This window comes from Lissotriton vulgaris, chromosome 9, assembly GCF_964263255.1.
Source record: "Lissotriton vulgaris chromosome 9, aLisVul1.2, whole genome shotgun sequence".
NCBI lineage: Eukaryota > Metazoa > Chordata > Amphibia > Caudata > Salamandridae > Lissotriton > Lissotriton vulgaris.
The window spans coordinates 892085511-892102941 of NC_141697.1; the positions used below are offsets into that span (position 1 = coordinate 892085511).

A 17431-nucleotide genomic window follows, 5' to 3' on the forward strand; every position below is an offset into this window, starting at 1 on the left:
ACTCTCTCCTCAGACGGTGATCCATGACCGCTGGTCCCCTGGTACTGGGTCGACTGCAAATTCCGCCCCGCATGACATGCTCGCGAAACTGTAAATCAAACAGAAGACAAGAAGCGTGAGTGCATGTAACTTGACTTCACAACATGTGCAATCGCACATACCTTTTAAAACAATTCGAGGACCATTGTCCCAACTGTTTCACCTCTTCTGCACTCTGACCCCTGGCTGTAGCCTCAGTAGCAGCCCCTATCCTATAGGAGTGGGTCCCGAAATCGCACGGGTCCATGCCCGCCGCAGCGATTGTCAGTGCTAGCACCCTCTGGAACTGAAACCTCGTCAGTGGGGTGGCATCGATGTGCCTCAGCAAACTCCCCCCCCCCCTATGTATCCGCCCTCAGTGCCAAGTATTCCTCTATACACATTATCGGGCACGTGGGGGACCCTCGCATGCGCTGGACAACAACACTGTTTCCCATAGCTCCCTGGTCAGTTTTGGACCTAGCTATCGTGACTACCATCGAATCACCCCTAATTAGGATGTGATCCCTGCACAAGCCTCCCTTCACATCTTTCTTATTCTTGCGACCAGTTCGCTCACCCGCATAGCCCCATGGAACGCTAATGCGAAAGCTGCCCGTAACAGAACTGCTTCGAATTGGGAGGAGCATGTCGTGACTAGTTTCGCCATGAGTAGGGACAACCTTTCTAAGCCAATCGGGCGCCTCTCGTCTTGCTTGCGACCCTCGAGGCGCTGCCAGCTGCAAAGGGCCTTTTTCGCCAAAAAGGAACCTGTTGGGTCTTTGATGCCATGCACCTGCGCCATGAATGAGATGGCCGCCCTGTGTCTATTGGCCGTTGACGCTGATCGGCCTTCTCTGTGCAGTGCTACCAGGAACCCTAGGAAGGAATCCTCCTGACCCCAGTTCTGACTCCCTGTCGGACCCAAAAATGCACAATAGGAACGAAACGCTCCTTCGTATGCCTTCCTCGTCCTGGGGGCTAAGCTTGCTGCCACGAGGTCTAGTAATCCGGGGCACCGATTAGCCAGAGTGCTTCGGGGAATGGTGCCGCCGCTAGGTCCGCTGTAGGTAGATAACCCTTGAACTCCTGCATATGTGAACGAGAGAGTGCATCAGCCGCATGATTCAGTACACCCGGCACATGTTTCGCCCTGAACTGTACATTCAGTCTCCTGCAAAGCAGCACAATTTCCTTCAACAATCTCAAGATCCATTTGCAGCGTGCTGCCTGATTGTTAATGCATTCTACAACAGTCGTATTATCAGACCAAAATACCACCGAGCGGTCTCGGAACTCGTCCGGCCATGCCATCAGAGCAACAAAAATAGGGAATAGCTCAAGGAACCCTATGTTACCTGTGAGACCGCTGGTGTGCCACCACGTCGGCCATGTTTGCGCCGACCATCGATTACCAAAGATGGCGCCAAATCCCACGCTCCCCGCCGAGTCGGTCCACAAACCCAGCTCGTCCGAAGACGCTGGCGGCTTGTTCCACACTACTCGACCGTTGAAGTCCGCCAGGAATGCCAACCAAATGCGCATGTCCTGGCGAACCTCTGCAGACAGTCTCGTGCGGTGGTGTCCTTCTTTGAGACCAACCATAGCTTGTGCAATAGAGCGTGAAAAGGGGCGGGCCATTGGTATCACTCTCAAGGCAAAGTTAGGCTGACCCACTGCTTGCTGTAACTGGTGCAGGGTCACTTTCGCCTTACCAAGGCAAAGTTCCAGGGAAGCCCTAAATTTAGATACCTTTCCCACTGGCAAACGGAAACATCCCTCCACAGAATCGAGCTCAATTCCCAGAAACTCCAGTGAAGTAGATGGTCCAACCGTCTTACCTGGTGCCAATGGCACTCCAAACTCCCTCATGAGGATGCAAAAGTCCTGTAGCTCCTGCGCACATTTCGTGTCGCCGGCTGCTCCCAAGAACAGAAAGTCATCTAGGTAATGCATAACATGCCTATGCCCCGTGACCTCGGTGAATGCCCACTCTAAAAAAACAGCTGAATTTTTCAAAATAGGCACAAGAAATGGAGCAACCCATCGGCATGCATTTATCCATGTAATAACGTCCTTGGAACGCAAAACCTAGCAGACGCTGATCCTGTGGGTGTACCGGGAGCAACCGGAACGCCGATTCGATATCTGATTTCGCCATCAGCGCCCCGGGGCTCAGGCGATTTAACATGGTGACGGCATCATCGAACGATGCGTACCGCACCGAACAGACTTCTGGGTCAATAGCATCGTTTACTGAGAAACCCCTTGGAGCAGACAGATTATGGATCAGCCTAAACTCCCCCGGGTCCTTTTTGGGGACCAACCCTAATGGGGAACAGATGAAATTCGCCACTGGCGGGCGCTGAAAAGGCACAGCCACTCGGCCTAGGCTCACTTCTTTAGCAATTTTTTTTATTTATTTTTTCTCCAGCACACCTGGATTATGCTGTGCCGTAAGCTGGTTTTTACAAAAAGGTTCCCCACGAAAATCCCCCGCCGGGATGTGGAAGCCATATAAGAATCCCTTCCTCAACACCTCAGCAGAGACATAATCAGGGTATTTGTTTAACCAAGGAGTCATAGCCATGAGATCAATGGGAGTAGGCAATTGTACACAACAATCCACCTCAGTATTGCTTGGACCCTCCTTTACCTCCCGACCCGCTATTTTTCGATCTGCATGAACTCTCCGGGTGTGAGGAATTCCCACAACCTGCACATACGTGCTAGAACCTACATGTATCTTGCGGTCTGTTACAGTTGCCTCTATTGAAGCCCCAACAGACCCCCCGCTTTCCACCATTCCCGCCGGTTTTCGGCTGGTGATCGCCACCGGTGCCTGCGGGCTTTTGGCGGGAAACCCCCGACCCATTCCCACCTGGCGAGGAAGTCCTTGCCGTCCCAGGCAGGAGCTGCTTATGCCAAGAAATTGAGTCGAGGCAATCCCCATGTCAGAGAGGAATCATACTCTTTCGCTTTACGGAATTTCATGTCGTAACCTTTCCATTCATCCCCCTCATACGTTTCATAAAAATCCATTATACGTGCCTGATAACAAGACAGTTCGGGCAATACCTCGGGCTTACGTTCACCAATAATCACAGTAAACATTGCAAAGGCCTTCGCCCAATTCGTTATCGTCTCCTCCACCCTGAACTCCGCCATCTTGGCGCGCCAGACGCTCGGGTGCCACAAATCTTTCTGTGTTTTAGCATATTCCATCTCGCGATGGTCGGTTAACAACGAAAACATATTGACATACTTGTCTGCCCATATCAATTCTTTTGTGGCCATCGGGATATGTTGAACCACCCTCTCCCGTCTTGAGGGTAATGAGCCCTCCCCCGCCACTGGCAAGGCGAGCTTACCTGGTGCGGTCGTTGTTCCCGCCGTTTTCTCGAGACCAGCTGCCGGTCCTTCTGGTGTCGCCTGTGGGGAGATAAGAGGGAGATTCGCCTTCGCGGCATCTTGCGACTGCCGCAACTGCTGGATTAGTAATTTGGCCTCTTCGGCCGTGTCTCCTGGTGCCGTAGCACCCCCTGCCTTCTTATTGAGCCATGCGGCCAACTGGGTGGCCAATTCAGGAGGCATATCCTCATCGTTAGCGGGCGTAATCACAACCGGAATCGGTTGACCCGCGTCTGGGGTTGGTACTGGGCCATCAGCTGGTATGGCAGGGATGACCGGGGGCACCTCAGGGACCGGAACCTCCCCTGCCACCGCCCTCCTCTTGACCCGTTTCCCTCTACCCTCGGGGACGACTCCCGGCAATGCCGGGCCTATTACCTTGTTCGGGTTACCAGGCTTGTTCAATGCGGCCAGTTGCTTCTTGACACCCGCCAAATCACGACCAAGCGCTGGGACTTTTCCGAAGCTTCGTTCCATTCTCGCCATTCTGGTCACCAACATGCAAAGCATCTGGTCTGTCTCGGAACCCTTTCCTGCCTTCTTGCCAGACATGGTTTCGATTATCAACTGTTAGTCGATCAACACGGTCCTGGATCCTTCGCTGTAAAGTCTCTGAAAGAGAAACACAAGAATTACAAGTTCTCAAAATTGCTCCTTGTTCCGTCGAGGGCTCACGAGCAACGAGTGGGTGCAGCCTTCCAAGCACAGGAACAAGAGGACGCTTCTTCGGATTCCCGCTCTCTTTATTCTTCTTCGGGAGGGCGTGTACCCTCCCCCGGTACGCCTACTGGGCGTGGCCATCGGTGTAGGTGTCTAGGACAACCCCTCTTGGGCGGGAAAAGGCGCGCCCCGGCTACGCCGCTTCGGGCATACCAGCCGAGACACGCCTCCCACCCAAAATGGTTTCCCGGGAGGATCGGGGCACCCGACCATACGTTCGGGGGACCGAGTGGTCGCCCCTTTCCAATGTGCTGCCTTCCTGAAGAAGGCCAGAGAGGTAAGATCACATATTTCGAAAGCTTTAGTGTTGCTGTGGATAATGAGCAGGCATGAATGAAAGTTGTTCACAGTTGATATCTACAAAGTGAAAGATGTGTATAGGCAATGTGCTGCCTTCCTTTGGACCCTGCCAAAGCCCTTGGGTCAAAATGACAGAAACTTTGCAATAGTGCAAAAATCGTGGCTGCTATTGTACTATTTTACTGCTTTTGTAATATGGAATAGAATAAGCTCAATTGCTCCTGTCAAATTTGCCCCCGGGCAAGGTTGAAAATCAATTATGGGGCCACTGCTGAACAAATATGTGTCACTTGTTTGCGTTTAATAAATAACCTTAATCAAAACACGTCCTTTTTTTTAATTATTTACCTCATTGTTCCATCATTCACATTTGGAACGGAAGTATATATATTTTCTCCAGTAGTTATCTGAATATGGCAAAAATAATGTGAAATCAGTTGTCATGTTGTCTGTGATTCAAATAACGTTTGATACCACCCGTATTGCAAAAATAACAAAAATATAGCAAATGGATTTGCCCCTTACTCATTTTTTAAAAACTAATGCAAAGTTGCTGTATCATACCCAGTGATCTGCTGACAATTTGTGAAAACTAAGCCTTAAAAGTGTCATTTCAATTTCAGCTTTGAAGGCCTACTAAACAATAGTACTCAGGGAAGCCAGTTGTTCTCCCAGCCGCATAAAAACATGCACCATCCAATTACTTATACTCCGCTCTGTACTTGGCATATCATTTCTTCTATTGAGACCAGTCCAATCTATGACTCATTCAATTTTTACCCTTTCTCACCTTTTTAAATAACCTCTTTATTGTTTGTCTGAGAAGAGTCCTCAGGTTTGGCCAAAATGCTAGGTTTTTTAGAAATACGGTACAATGCATTGAAACAGACTTTTGAGTAAATCTTACATAAATGGGCCCAAAAAACATATTGCGAGAAAAAGTCTCAATTGAGGCTTGCGTTCCTCACCTCAAAACTCTTCCTTTAGAGTCAAGGAGATGTCTAGAATCGAGAGATGCACTTGGCCTACAATTGGAAGTAGAATTGTGACACTCCCTTCAGAATAAAAAAAATCCCTTGTAGCAGAAAGAAAAGGAATGTTAGAATCAAGTTCGGAAACTTGAGTCTAAGGGCTGACTTCAGAACATGACACCCCAGCCCATCTCTACCCGTGCCCTAATATTGCAGAGTGTGGGAGATTGCTCGGCTCTCATTTGCACATCCATCAGTTCCAGATTTTCACTTAAGTTTCAGCATACAATAAATTATGGAGCGATAGGCGGTAAAGATGAGAGTTAGGAGAGGTGGTAAAAGACATGACAGAGAGATACTATCCAGGCTTTAATTAAAGACCAATTTCCCACTGAACATACATGCATACAGCACTGCTCAATGGTAAGTTCTGAGCAGAAAGAGTGAAATATCTTGCAGTGAAATCTTACTGCACATTAAAATGGGCCACAAAACTTACCATAGAGCTCGAAACCCCGCTTTCACTGCAAAAAGCCGTCATTCTCCTTTTGTACCTTATTCGTTTTTTTCTAATCATCTTTGTTTTTTCCCATTTGACTATACAATCTACAAGCCCGTTAAAATTGCTCCTTTATTTTCCTTGACATTTGACAGTAGTGATAATGCTCTAATGATTGAGAATACTCAAAAATTGCACCCCACCTATACTTTAGGGTAACTAGATTGATCATTTGTGACTTCAGGCAGGTTTTACCTGCCCTATAGGTGGGGTGGATGTCTGTGGTTAAAATGTAATTTGTTTACTGACTCTCCCATTGTAAACTCAGACAGCTTCACATACCCAGTTTTTCCTTTCCCTAAAGTGTGTGTTGTGGAGTGTGTTCTGCATGCGTAACACTAGCTGACTCATCGAGGATAATGTGGGCTGGAACTAGATGGTGGTTTTGCTGCCAGTTGGCTTTATCCTCTGTCAATGTCACAGGTTATATGTCCTTTTAACCTGAAAATGTAGTTAACTTGAAACGCGTCACCCTACCAGTTCAGTGTCCCTCTAATTATAAATACAGCCCTCCTTGAGCGAATGATGCAAATGAGTCTCGTGAACACTGATACTCTGCCTTTCCTAGAACAAAGCAAAGCTATGCCAGCTACCGGTCCCTATTATCATTGATCTGCCCTATGAGCTGGTAGTAAGCCCCAGGCCAAGAAGATGAACTGTCCCAGCACCTTGGCTTGTAAATCCGTATTTGTAAAGCACAAACTACTCACCCTTACAGGGGCGCTGGGGGCCATCGTGGAAATTAAGTGACCTATTGCCCAGAGTCACATGGTGCTGAGCTGAGCTGCTGCCGGAGCTGGGGATTGAACCGTGAAACCTGTGATCCGATGTCAGCTGCCCTCGCCGCTGCATCACCTCTCCTTGGCTTGGAAGAAGGGGAAGTTAAACTGGCCAGAGGAATGAGTGGAGCAGGCCCCTAACCAAGAGGACAAGAAGTGAGACTCAGCAGCCTGAAGTGAAGTGAGTGTAGAGAATACCTCAAGGAGCTGAGCTGAGGAGGAACCATGAAGAGATTTGCGGACTATAAATTAAGAAATACTTGCACCATCAGAGATTCACAGATGTAGATGCCATCAGAAAGTCCTCACAGCCTTACCAGAGGCAGTGACAGTTCAGTGCCATTGATGAGCGGTCTCAGACCCCATGTTTTTCTATGTGTGAAATGGGGGATTGTACCCGGCCTGGCTCTACTAATGAGTTGCATGCAGTGGAGCATGTTGTTTGCCTCTTCAAAACAATTATTATTTTGGATTCCCCACTCCAATGTATGGCTATTTCAGTTCCCTCATGCCCTGGCCTGTGTCGCTCTTTATGGTATCTTTCTTGGATATCAATTCTGTAAAGCTGGTGCAGGTGATGGAGAGAAGATGAAGGGCATGCCAGAGAGAAAAGAGAGAGGGAGGATCGATACCCGAGAAAGTTTCCATAAAGAGGAACCCCACTCCTCTCTCGAGAACATGATAGTGTCTCCAGTGAGCAGTCCCGGATCACCACATTTCATTTTAAAATGTTGCAGTGGGTCGTGCTTGGGCTGCAGTCTATATTGCATACATTTGTGCTGTATTTGTGCCTGTGTGGGTCTCCACACCAACACAGAGTCATTTCAACTACCTCGTGATCCCTGGCCTGCTCCTGCCTTTCTTCCACCTAACGCCGATCCACTCTCCCTCTACCATACTATTTTACAAAGTGATGGGGCGAAAGAAATACCAGAGAGAGGCTTGTACACAATTTTTACCCTGAGCCCATGACAGCACATCCCATAATTGGTCCTAGGTCACAAGGTTTCTTCTCTGAATGGGGAATTGGGCCCATACTTTCTGCATTTTAACAGCTTTTGTTGCTTACACAGATGAGTTTGTACTCCTGCTTCCCCGCACCAATCTGAGTCATTTCAGCTTTTTGTTACCTAGACTTGCCCCAACACACCATTTTTCTCTTACGAGTATTAAATGATCAAGAAAACAAAAATGGAAGCTAACCCTCTGTAATCAATTGAAGAATATGAAGGAGTTTGAGTAAATTTAGGGTGTACTACTGTAGAGCATTCTCCCAATGGTGAGCTCATAAACCATGTAGCAGAGGTAGGAGGAACACCAAAAGCCTGTTGTCTGCATAAAACACTAACAAGCATGGGTAGAAAAGACTAGTTGCCTTCAGAAGCGCCTGAAAAGTCCCAATCACCTATAAGGTAATAGCACATCACAGTAGTGGAAGAAAACATATACAACATCTTCCAGCTTGTTAACCAGTCATTATTGCCCTATTTTAAATCTAAGTACATCAAACAAATGGCTCATAAGAGATCAAGAGTTGGTGCTGCATGCTCTAGACTTAATCCCACCCTTCAAGAAATGTAGGAGGTTATTCTCCTCAAATCGACAAGCAGCACTGCCAGTATAGAGCTCGGAACGTCAGCTTGAAGTCGACACCAAATGCCCATTCTAAGGATATGGGAGGGATGTATGACGTTACCACGCATAATTTTAGCACGCATACCTTTACCACGCAGGATCCATTACAACGAAGTACCATTACAACGCATTTTTTTACAACGCATATGCCTTTACAACGCATACCATTACAACGTAAGTATTGGTAAGTATATAATATTTTTAAAAATGTAAGTAATTTAAATTAATATAATTTAATTTATTTTAATTTTAATTTAATTTTAATAAAAACCCAAACCTATCCCTGAACCCTAAAATACCCCTTTTCCCAAAAACCCAAACCTAGCCCTGAACTCTAAAAATACCCCCTTACCCAAAAACCCAAACCTAACCCTGAACCCTAAAAATACCCCCTTACCCAAAAACCCAAACCTATCCCTGAACCCTAAAATACCCCTTTTCCCTAAAACCCAAACCTAGCCCTGAACCCTAAAAATACCCCCTTACCCAAAAACCCCAAACCTAGCCCTGAACCTAAAAAATACCCCTTTACCCAAAAACCCAAACCTAGCCCTGAACCCTAAAAATACCCCCTTACCCAAAACCCCAAACCTAGCCCTGAACCCTAAAAATACCCCTTTACCCAAAAACACAAACCTAGCCCTGAACCCTAAAAATACCCCCTTACCCAAAAACCCAAACCTAGCCCTGAACCCTAACAATACCCCCTTACCCAAAAACCCAAACCTAGCCCTGAACCCTAAAAATACCCCCTTACCCAAGAACCCAAACCTAGCCCTGAACCCTAAAAATACCCAAACTTAGCCCTGAACCCTAAAAATACCCCCTTACCCAAAAACCCAAACCTAGCCCTGAACCCTAAAAATACCCCCTTACCCAAAAACCCAAACCTAGCCCTGAACCCTAAAAATACCCCCTTACCCAAAAACCCAAACCTATTACATTTTAAATATAATTAAATACTTACCAATACTTACGTTGTAATGGTATGCGTTGTAAAGGCATCTGCGTTGTAAAAAAATGCGTTGTAATGGTACTTCGTTGTAATGGATCCTGCGTTGTAAAAAATGCGTGGTAAAGGTATTGCGTGGTAAAAAATGCGTGCTAAAGGTTGTATACCATATGGGAGAGCTGGTCGTTTTTCATGTATCGGAATATATTCGTTGGCTTGTACATTGAAGACGGGCTAATAAAAACACACTTTTGGTTTAATGTAATGTAACATTTATGGAAGCCATCTACCCCTAAACACAACAAGGGACTCCACATCAACTGTAAAACAGCCAGACCGGATTCTTACCTCCTGGATTCCATGACCTAGCGATCTGCTATTGTTCCACGTGCCAGACTCCATGTTGGCGCCTGCAGCACTAACTTGGAAGATCAGTGGTGCCCAACAGCTAATTATTGCAACTGAGCAGTGGTCCCCACAGTGATGGCAGAGGAAGATCAGAGGAGGGCAGTTCCCTTCTTGAATCTCTTTCTCTGCAATAGCTGTTTGCCTCATAACAAAGTTGGGGTCCTCACCTGGAACAACTTGCAGTACTACAAACCTATTCTGTAACTAAGAGCAGTCAATCTATTCACCTGCCGATGTATCTAATCAGTTAGTTCTTTGTACGGTCAATAATGTCAGCCTCCCTGATTTAGTCTATGTAGTAACAATGTATTATCTGAACAGACATGGAAGGAAATAATCCATGCACTTTCAAATTAGATTCAAATAATTTGGTAGCACTTCTAACTTTAGAACTCCATGATAATTCACATACCAAAGCAGACCAGCTAATTAGACACTTTTTGGAAAAGCACAAGTTCATTCTGAATAAACAAAGTGCTTGGGGACATTTTCATTGATGGAGGACAATTTTGATCTTGTGGACCACAAAAACAAGGAGCACAAAATGTTGAACGTTATATGCAGGTGGGTCCCAGGGTTTGTTTCCTAAGTAAAAACCTTTTGATAAATTAGTCAGAAAAATGTGTAGGACTTTCTGCCAATGATCATGCTGAAAGTGCTAATCAAGTTGAAACGCAAATTAAAGTGGATTCTTGTGACACTGAATGTGGCACATCTCCTGTTCACGTTATCTTGCAAGTTCCCATACCACTTCCGTCCTTTGCTGAGCAGTGATCTGGGTCATACATACCATGAATACTGTCATCTCGATCTTCATTCTGGCTGCAAGGATAGATTAGAGGAGAAGAAATGTCCTTCTACAAGAAACCGCATGTCTTTGAGTGGGGAACGTTTTGTATTTGCTGCCTGGAGCAGCACATAGATTTATGTACGTGTTATGATGGGAAAGTAGTTGGTTATCATTCATATTTAGCTCAATTGGAAGTTCGCTCTTCTATAAATGTACATCTGGTAGCAAACACTGCTCATCTCAAACTCAATTGGGTGGCATCCTTTTCTTCATATAACTGGTTGGAGATTTTTTAAAGCACCTTAGAAAATCGTTTTCCCCTCGCAAAGCCTGTCCAGTTTTTGGATTTATATATGCAGAATATGGGCATCATTGTTATTTACATATAGTCATATTGTTTAGCTTTTCTATAGAGGAAATAAAGAAGCACAGTATGCAGATTTTATGAATTCCCACGTAAACGCTTTTTAATTGCTCTTTTAAAGAAACTAAATTTTAATCAGATACGACCAGCCTTTTTATATTTACAATTGCTGCACAGTGATAGTGTCCTCCAAGTTCTTGAATTTTTAAAACTGTCTCTTAAATTGCGAATCTGTTTGGACCAATGACTGATGTGATTACAATGAACTGGAGCTCTACGGATCTAATGTAGACAGTCCTTTAATATCTGCAATCATATTTTATCTAATGTCATTTTATGTATGTACTGTATGTTATGCACTTTTATGGTTGAAACACACCGAATAAAGTCTCTTTTGATTTGATTTGATTTAAAGAAGCACAGTATGCTGGTGTCTGCCATTTATGAGGCAATTTAGTTTAATTATATGTAGAAAAATAATGAGCTCTGGGACTTTGATTAGACATAGTGACAAAACGTACCTTATGCTTACCCCGGAGCTCGAAATAAAATAAATACTTTTACTTTGCAGATCAGGCCGAGGGGTTGTAGGATTTTATTTTAAAGAATGTTGTGCTGCTTCTTAGTGTGTTTCTAAGTAGCATTCTTTACAGTGTCTTGTGATGTGATTATCTACATGTTAAAGATTTTTGATGTAAGCTTTACAGCTATATTAGCAGAATTGAGGAAGATTTAACCCATGTAGAATTGTATTAATGTAGTAATTTGAAGATACAATGTTTTAAGATGAGGAGTTAAGGTAGAATCTGATCAATACAACCCCAGTTTGCACCATCTTCTGTTGGATGTGCAGATCATCACACTCAACACCTCAGTTGGCAAGAGGTGTGTGTGAGAAAGATCTTTAGCCTATGGATTTGAATTCAACAGGGACAGCTTTCTATCCTTCCTTGGGAAATAAAGTGAGTATTAATAATTTGAGCGATAGTGACACCTGTTATTTGCAGCCCTTAGAAATGGTACCACTGGAGTATTCTGTCGTATATAAAAGCTAGTTGTAATCATAAGCTCTGATTTGAAGCAAGGCAATGCACACACCTCAAACTTAACATAGCGTCTCTTAGGATTTTTTCTTATTGGCAATTATTTCTAGCTAGAGGTACATCCAGGAGATAAGATATTGCTCCAATAGGCAAATACCTGAATTATTCTTACCTTCGAGACAAAGGTGGTGTTCAGTAGGGTTCTTCAATTTAGTTGTCATATCTCCTGGAAGATAATGAAGCTACAGATGTATTTTCCTATGAAGAATAGATGTTGCAAACAGTGCTTTCTTTCCCTACAATTCACAGATTTAAGGGTCAACACGATTTCCAAGGACAAAATGATCCTGAATGGTGGTCCCATTATAGTGAGTGACTGCCATTTCATGTTTGTTAAGACCTGAGAACCAGCTGTGTTCTAGAATTTTTATGTTGGTCAGTGGGGAAGTTAGGGTGGACGTGGGCTACACAAATAATGCACTGTGTTGTCAAGCAGCAGGACTGAAGCGAGGACAGATGAGAGAATGCTGCTCATTAGAGGCAGAATGGAAGCCAGTCAATGGAAGTTCACATAAATAGCGTAGCGAGATGGGGTTTCAGCTGTCTTTAATTGTTCCAGGCAGTGAGTATACTCTGATGCACAGTGGAAGATTGTTCCTGACACTCAGAACATACATGTCTTGTTAAAAATATATTAACAAATGCTGAAAGTAGATATAAAGAAACTGTTGGTGAAAGCCTGGTTTTGGAAAAGCTTTTTCTTAAGAGGATGGCACTGCTGCGTGCCAGGTGAAAGATTGGGTGCACCCCAATTGTGTTACTTACAGTTTCTCATACTATGAAGAGAATGTTCTGTGTGACCTAAAATTATAACCATGATCTCCTTCTCTTGTAGGAGATTGCTCTTCAGGTTACAGAATGGTTGAAGGCAGCCATGTTAACCCATGTGGACACCTAGAACTCTGGAGTCGGAATATGAACTAAACTGACATTACCAACTCTGGGAAGGATATGTTTGCCCTATATGTGACTGAGCGCCAGTGCATACTTTGCAGCAAATGTGAAAGATCTCAAATGAATTTTTTGTGGAAAGTCCGCCCTAAAGAAATCTTACGTAAAAAAATACAGGGCCTGATTTAGAATTGAAAGGAACAGAAAATTCTTCAATTTCTGAAGGAAACAACAAATACATAGTCAAACCCACTAGTGGAATTTCCTCTACAATATTATTCTTTTGATGGAGGAAATCAGCTGGTACTTTGTACTTTGTACTTAGTTTCCTCCTGAAGTTGGGTAGTTTCCAGGTACCAACAAATTCTTAATGAGACCCGTTATGCTCCAGCTCCACATTGGGGCAAAGCAATATTTGTAGGAGTCTTCTTAGTATAAAATCACCTATATCATGATTTAAAACCCAAAATTTATTCTGGCATGTTATTTAGAATATGCACTAAATCGGGAAGGAAAACTTCATTTTTTATGATCAAGGGTGCAGCAAAGCAACAGGTAGCACCCATCCATTGTACTCATTTTGTTAACCTAGTCTAAGTACACAAAACCTTCAATGTTTTGTTCCTATTTGTTTCACACAGAGGACGTATTCCTTTTAAAAATACAGTAGCATGAAGCCCAATATGCTATTTATTAAGGGAGAGCGTGCCACTTTAGGCCTACATTAAATGTTCTTCCAGAATAAATTCTCTCTTGAAGACGGCACCCTTTGATTATAGGTTTTGTGAACATTCCTACCTAAAGTTTTTAAATTCCTGAAAAGTCTGAACAAAAGTTTTAAATGATGCATAAAAATGACCAATTTCAGAAAGTATGTATTAAAATCTTCAAAACTAGTGGTCGCTTATACGTTTCTTGTAAAGCCACTCAAAACTACATTTATATTCCATATTGCAGGTGAACTTTGCAGTACTCCAGATGCTGCAAAACCTCTGTTTGCATATTGGAACACAGAGATTTAATATATTAATGCAACAATAAAAGATAAAGTTAAAAAAAATATACATTGTAATCTACTTGGACACACTTTACAAACCCATGTGGCACAATGTCAACAAGTGGTGCTTGAGATTGTTAATTCATCCTCCATTCAAGGGGGAAAACAATTGAAAGCATCCCTCAGTTGGTTTTATTGCTTTTAAAAGCTAGGCTTAGTAAATGAGCGTTGAGCTTTACTGTAAAATTGAAAATAAAGATGGCGATTTTAAATGAGTGCCTTCACTGATGAAACGCTGTGCATGCATAAACAAAATCAATTTGATACTCCTTTTGTGATTGTCAGTTTATATATACAATGAATTGATGTGTATTTGTATTCCAATTACAATTTTCATTTGTTCACTCAGAACATAGACATTAATGATTTGATAGGTTGCCAGCAATTTTTCTCATTCAATACTACAACAAATGGTGTTGTCTAAGTTGTCATTCATATTGTTCCCAATTTGCTCATTTTGCCACTTAAGGAATTATTCAATATGGTTTTCTGTTGGCAAGAACTTTTGACTGAAATACATTTACCAATTGCACGTTTTCTGTATTGACAATCGTTTTTGAATGTACTGCCTAACAAATCTCCTTTTTTTCTAGCTCCATTTGTTTCTTTTCATGCTTAGTATTTTTCACGTTTTACTAAATGGCTACATGTTAAAGTACATGATTATTTCTTCCATGTCCTTGCTTTTGCCAGATATGTTCTACAACTGACCAGTGTTGTCAATTCATCTCCAAATTATGACACGGATGGCAAGGAGGCCTCATCAAAAATGAATAGCACGGATTACTGTAAGACAAATCAAATAAGTAGAAACCTACATAAATGAGTCGTTTATCTTAAGTTCTAAGATGTTGGAAATGCTGGCAATCGAAAGAATCCAGTTCCCCGAAGCAAAGATAGGAAAGTGGTTTAACAGGTTAATTCCCAGAAGCTCGATTAGTTTGAGATGTAATATGGTGGCAATGTTGTCTTCTGTGAAACCAGACATCCATTATTGAATACTAGGTTCCAGTTTTAACCACCATGTGCAGCTCTGGTCAATTTCCTTATTAACCTGAACCAGAAATATCTTCCAATACTGACAACTGGTCAATTTCCTTATTTTTTCCTTATTAACCTGAACCAGAAATATCTGCCAATACTGACAACATTCTCAACTAGGCTGGCTCGGCAAATTGTAATATTGTGTTTTAAAAAAATGCTTCCAACCTAGAAAGTAAAAAAATATATATTCTATTGATCCCTTAAACTGCTTTGCATACACTGCACCAAACAGAATATGATGCACAAGATATGGTACATTACAGGGTGTATGGTAAATACAGAAGATTCTATCACCTAGATTACGATATAGCAGCGGGATGATACATGACTGGCTGCTTGTATCATCCTTGAAACTTTTATTTTGTAGATAGATGATTCTTATTGAGCCTAACACATGTTTTCAATCAGTGTGACTCCCTCTCCTGAAACATTTTATCTTGAGTTCTCAAAACAGTGCTTGAACCTTGACATTTTGGGGTTGAAATCCCATAACAAATGGCTGCTGCAGGGCGAGTGATGGGGCGGATGATGATAATGGGTGTTCATTCACATTTCTGGCTCTCAAACATGAACAAAATTAATCTTGCATCTTTTGTTGCTCTCCTCCAGAGTACATTATCAGTTAAGGTTACTTCTCTGGCTTTCATATATTTGGGAAATAAACAACTCCTTTTAACTGTTTTCTTACTTGTTACTAGTTTGCACTACAAACTGTGCTGCAGCGTGCAAAATAATGAATCCGCACGCACCTGTCTGACCACAATGGCTGTGTTCCCTGCGGTAGTCAATGTGAATGTCTTAACTTGGAGCATGTTTACTCCTGGTTGTACATTTTTTTTCACAGTACCTGGATTATCCCTTTGTAAATTGCTTTGTGTAAAGATTTCTTCATTTTCATTTAATAAAGCAATATTTTTGTGATAGCTACTGTATATTGTGCATAATTAATCTTCTTCAACTAATTTATGAAAGGTTTTCACTTTTGTGGGGAAGATGACTTCATTTAATACAAGGTAGATGGGTCAACCTAGCTCTGTTGTTGGGGTGGTGCTTGTTCTAAGTTGCAAGACAGGACTGGAAGGTATAATCATTTATCTGAAATGTAAAAACCTGTAACATATGAACAAATGCCGCAAGCAACTCCTACCCTAACGGGGGTTTGAAGAGGTCTCTAACTAAGATTTTTCAACAGTCACATGATTAAGTGTACAGCTCAGTTTTCTAATTTTTACTGAATGTGTGAATTAATCTCAGCCACTAGGAAGTACTCTGAGCACATTCCTATCCACAATGTTTAACTGTCCCATCATATGAAATAACCAACCATAGGCAAATCAGGTTTTAGCCCAGCTTTAACACCTTGGCTGCTAGAGGTTTTCCCCCCCCCGGTGCTGAACTCTGAGAGTTCCCATTGTTCAGGACGAGCTCAGCTCGTCATCAGCACAGCTCAACCGTGCCTCATGACGAGCTGAGCTCGTCATGAGCATCGAAGGGGTTAAAAGAGAATTTACTCCACTAGAACACTCCCCCTGTGTTGGTAAAAAAAAAAAAAGCAAGCCTAGAAATGCTTCGACCTTGTTGGGCCTACTTAGTGAACTGCAGCTTGAGTTCTGTGCCACAGAGAGCTATAGGCCGGAAGTACGAACCTACTCGTCCCACTTAGGCGAACCACTGAAAGAAAGCGATGAATGGAATTTATTGGGCTCAGACGTTAGTTATACTCCTCAAACTCTGGAACTAGGTGCTGGTCTCAAAGCTTTGGAATTGGTGTGCAAGGTTCCGCAAAGTAGAGTTCACTTCAGCAAGGAAAAGGGCATGCCAAATATCGGAGAAAACTCGCTCTTGTTTTTGGGTTCAGTCTGAAAAGAGATTCATTTCCAAAACTAAGGCAAGATGCAAATCAATACTATATTACAAACAAATTCTAGTATCGAACATGTGAATTTCTCAATGAGAATGCATGCAGGTGCATAGCTGAAGTCATGAAAGCTGGTAAATGGGCTTCTGTTGAATGCACTGTAGCAGAAAGTTGGGGCAGTCAAGGAAAAGTGAATTGTAGTGGCCGATCCTAGATACGATGATTGTTGTAATCTTGTTTCCTTTCCCCTTGGTACCTTCCTACTAATTTTATGTGTGATCCTCGCTCACTGGAGGTCTGCCTCTTATGGTGGGACTGTGCCGTTCTCTGCAAATAACTGGCACTGTGGAATTACATCATCAACAACATTCCGGTTGTCAAGGTGGAAAATCTAGCGCATGGGCGAATGAAGAACTTTCCTGTCAGCCCTGTGCGCAGATGGTTCATGGAAGCTTAGTATCTAGGCACTAGCAAGTCCTGGTTGTACCGGCGTCCAGCCTCTGTGGTGCTGATCCAGGCTGAATTCCTTCAGAACTATGCCGATCACCAGGTGAGCTGAGGGGATTTTCGG

At 43.2% G+C, this 17431-nt stretch overlaps 1 protein-coding gene across 1 annotated transcript in view; it reads left to right on the forward strand.

The window, feature by feature from the left end:
• The window catches only part of LOC147692451 (thymus-specific serine protease-like), a 109379-nt gene extending 93454 nt beyond the window's left edge, over positions 1-15925 (forward strand). The window contains exon 12 of the mRNA XM_086938651.1: positions 12846-15925. Coding sequence (XP_086794777.1) covers positions 12846-12908 — 63 coding nt within the window. The 3' untranslated portion in view covers positions 12909-15925. The remainder of the gene's footprint in view (positions 1-12845) is intronic.
• Positions 15926-17431: the final 1506 nt, after the last annotated feature.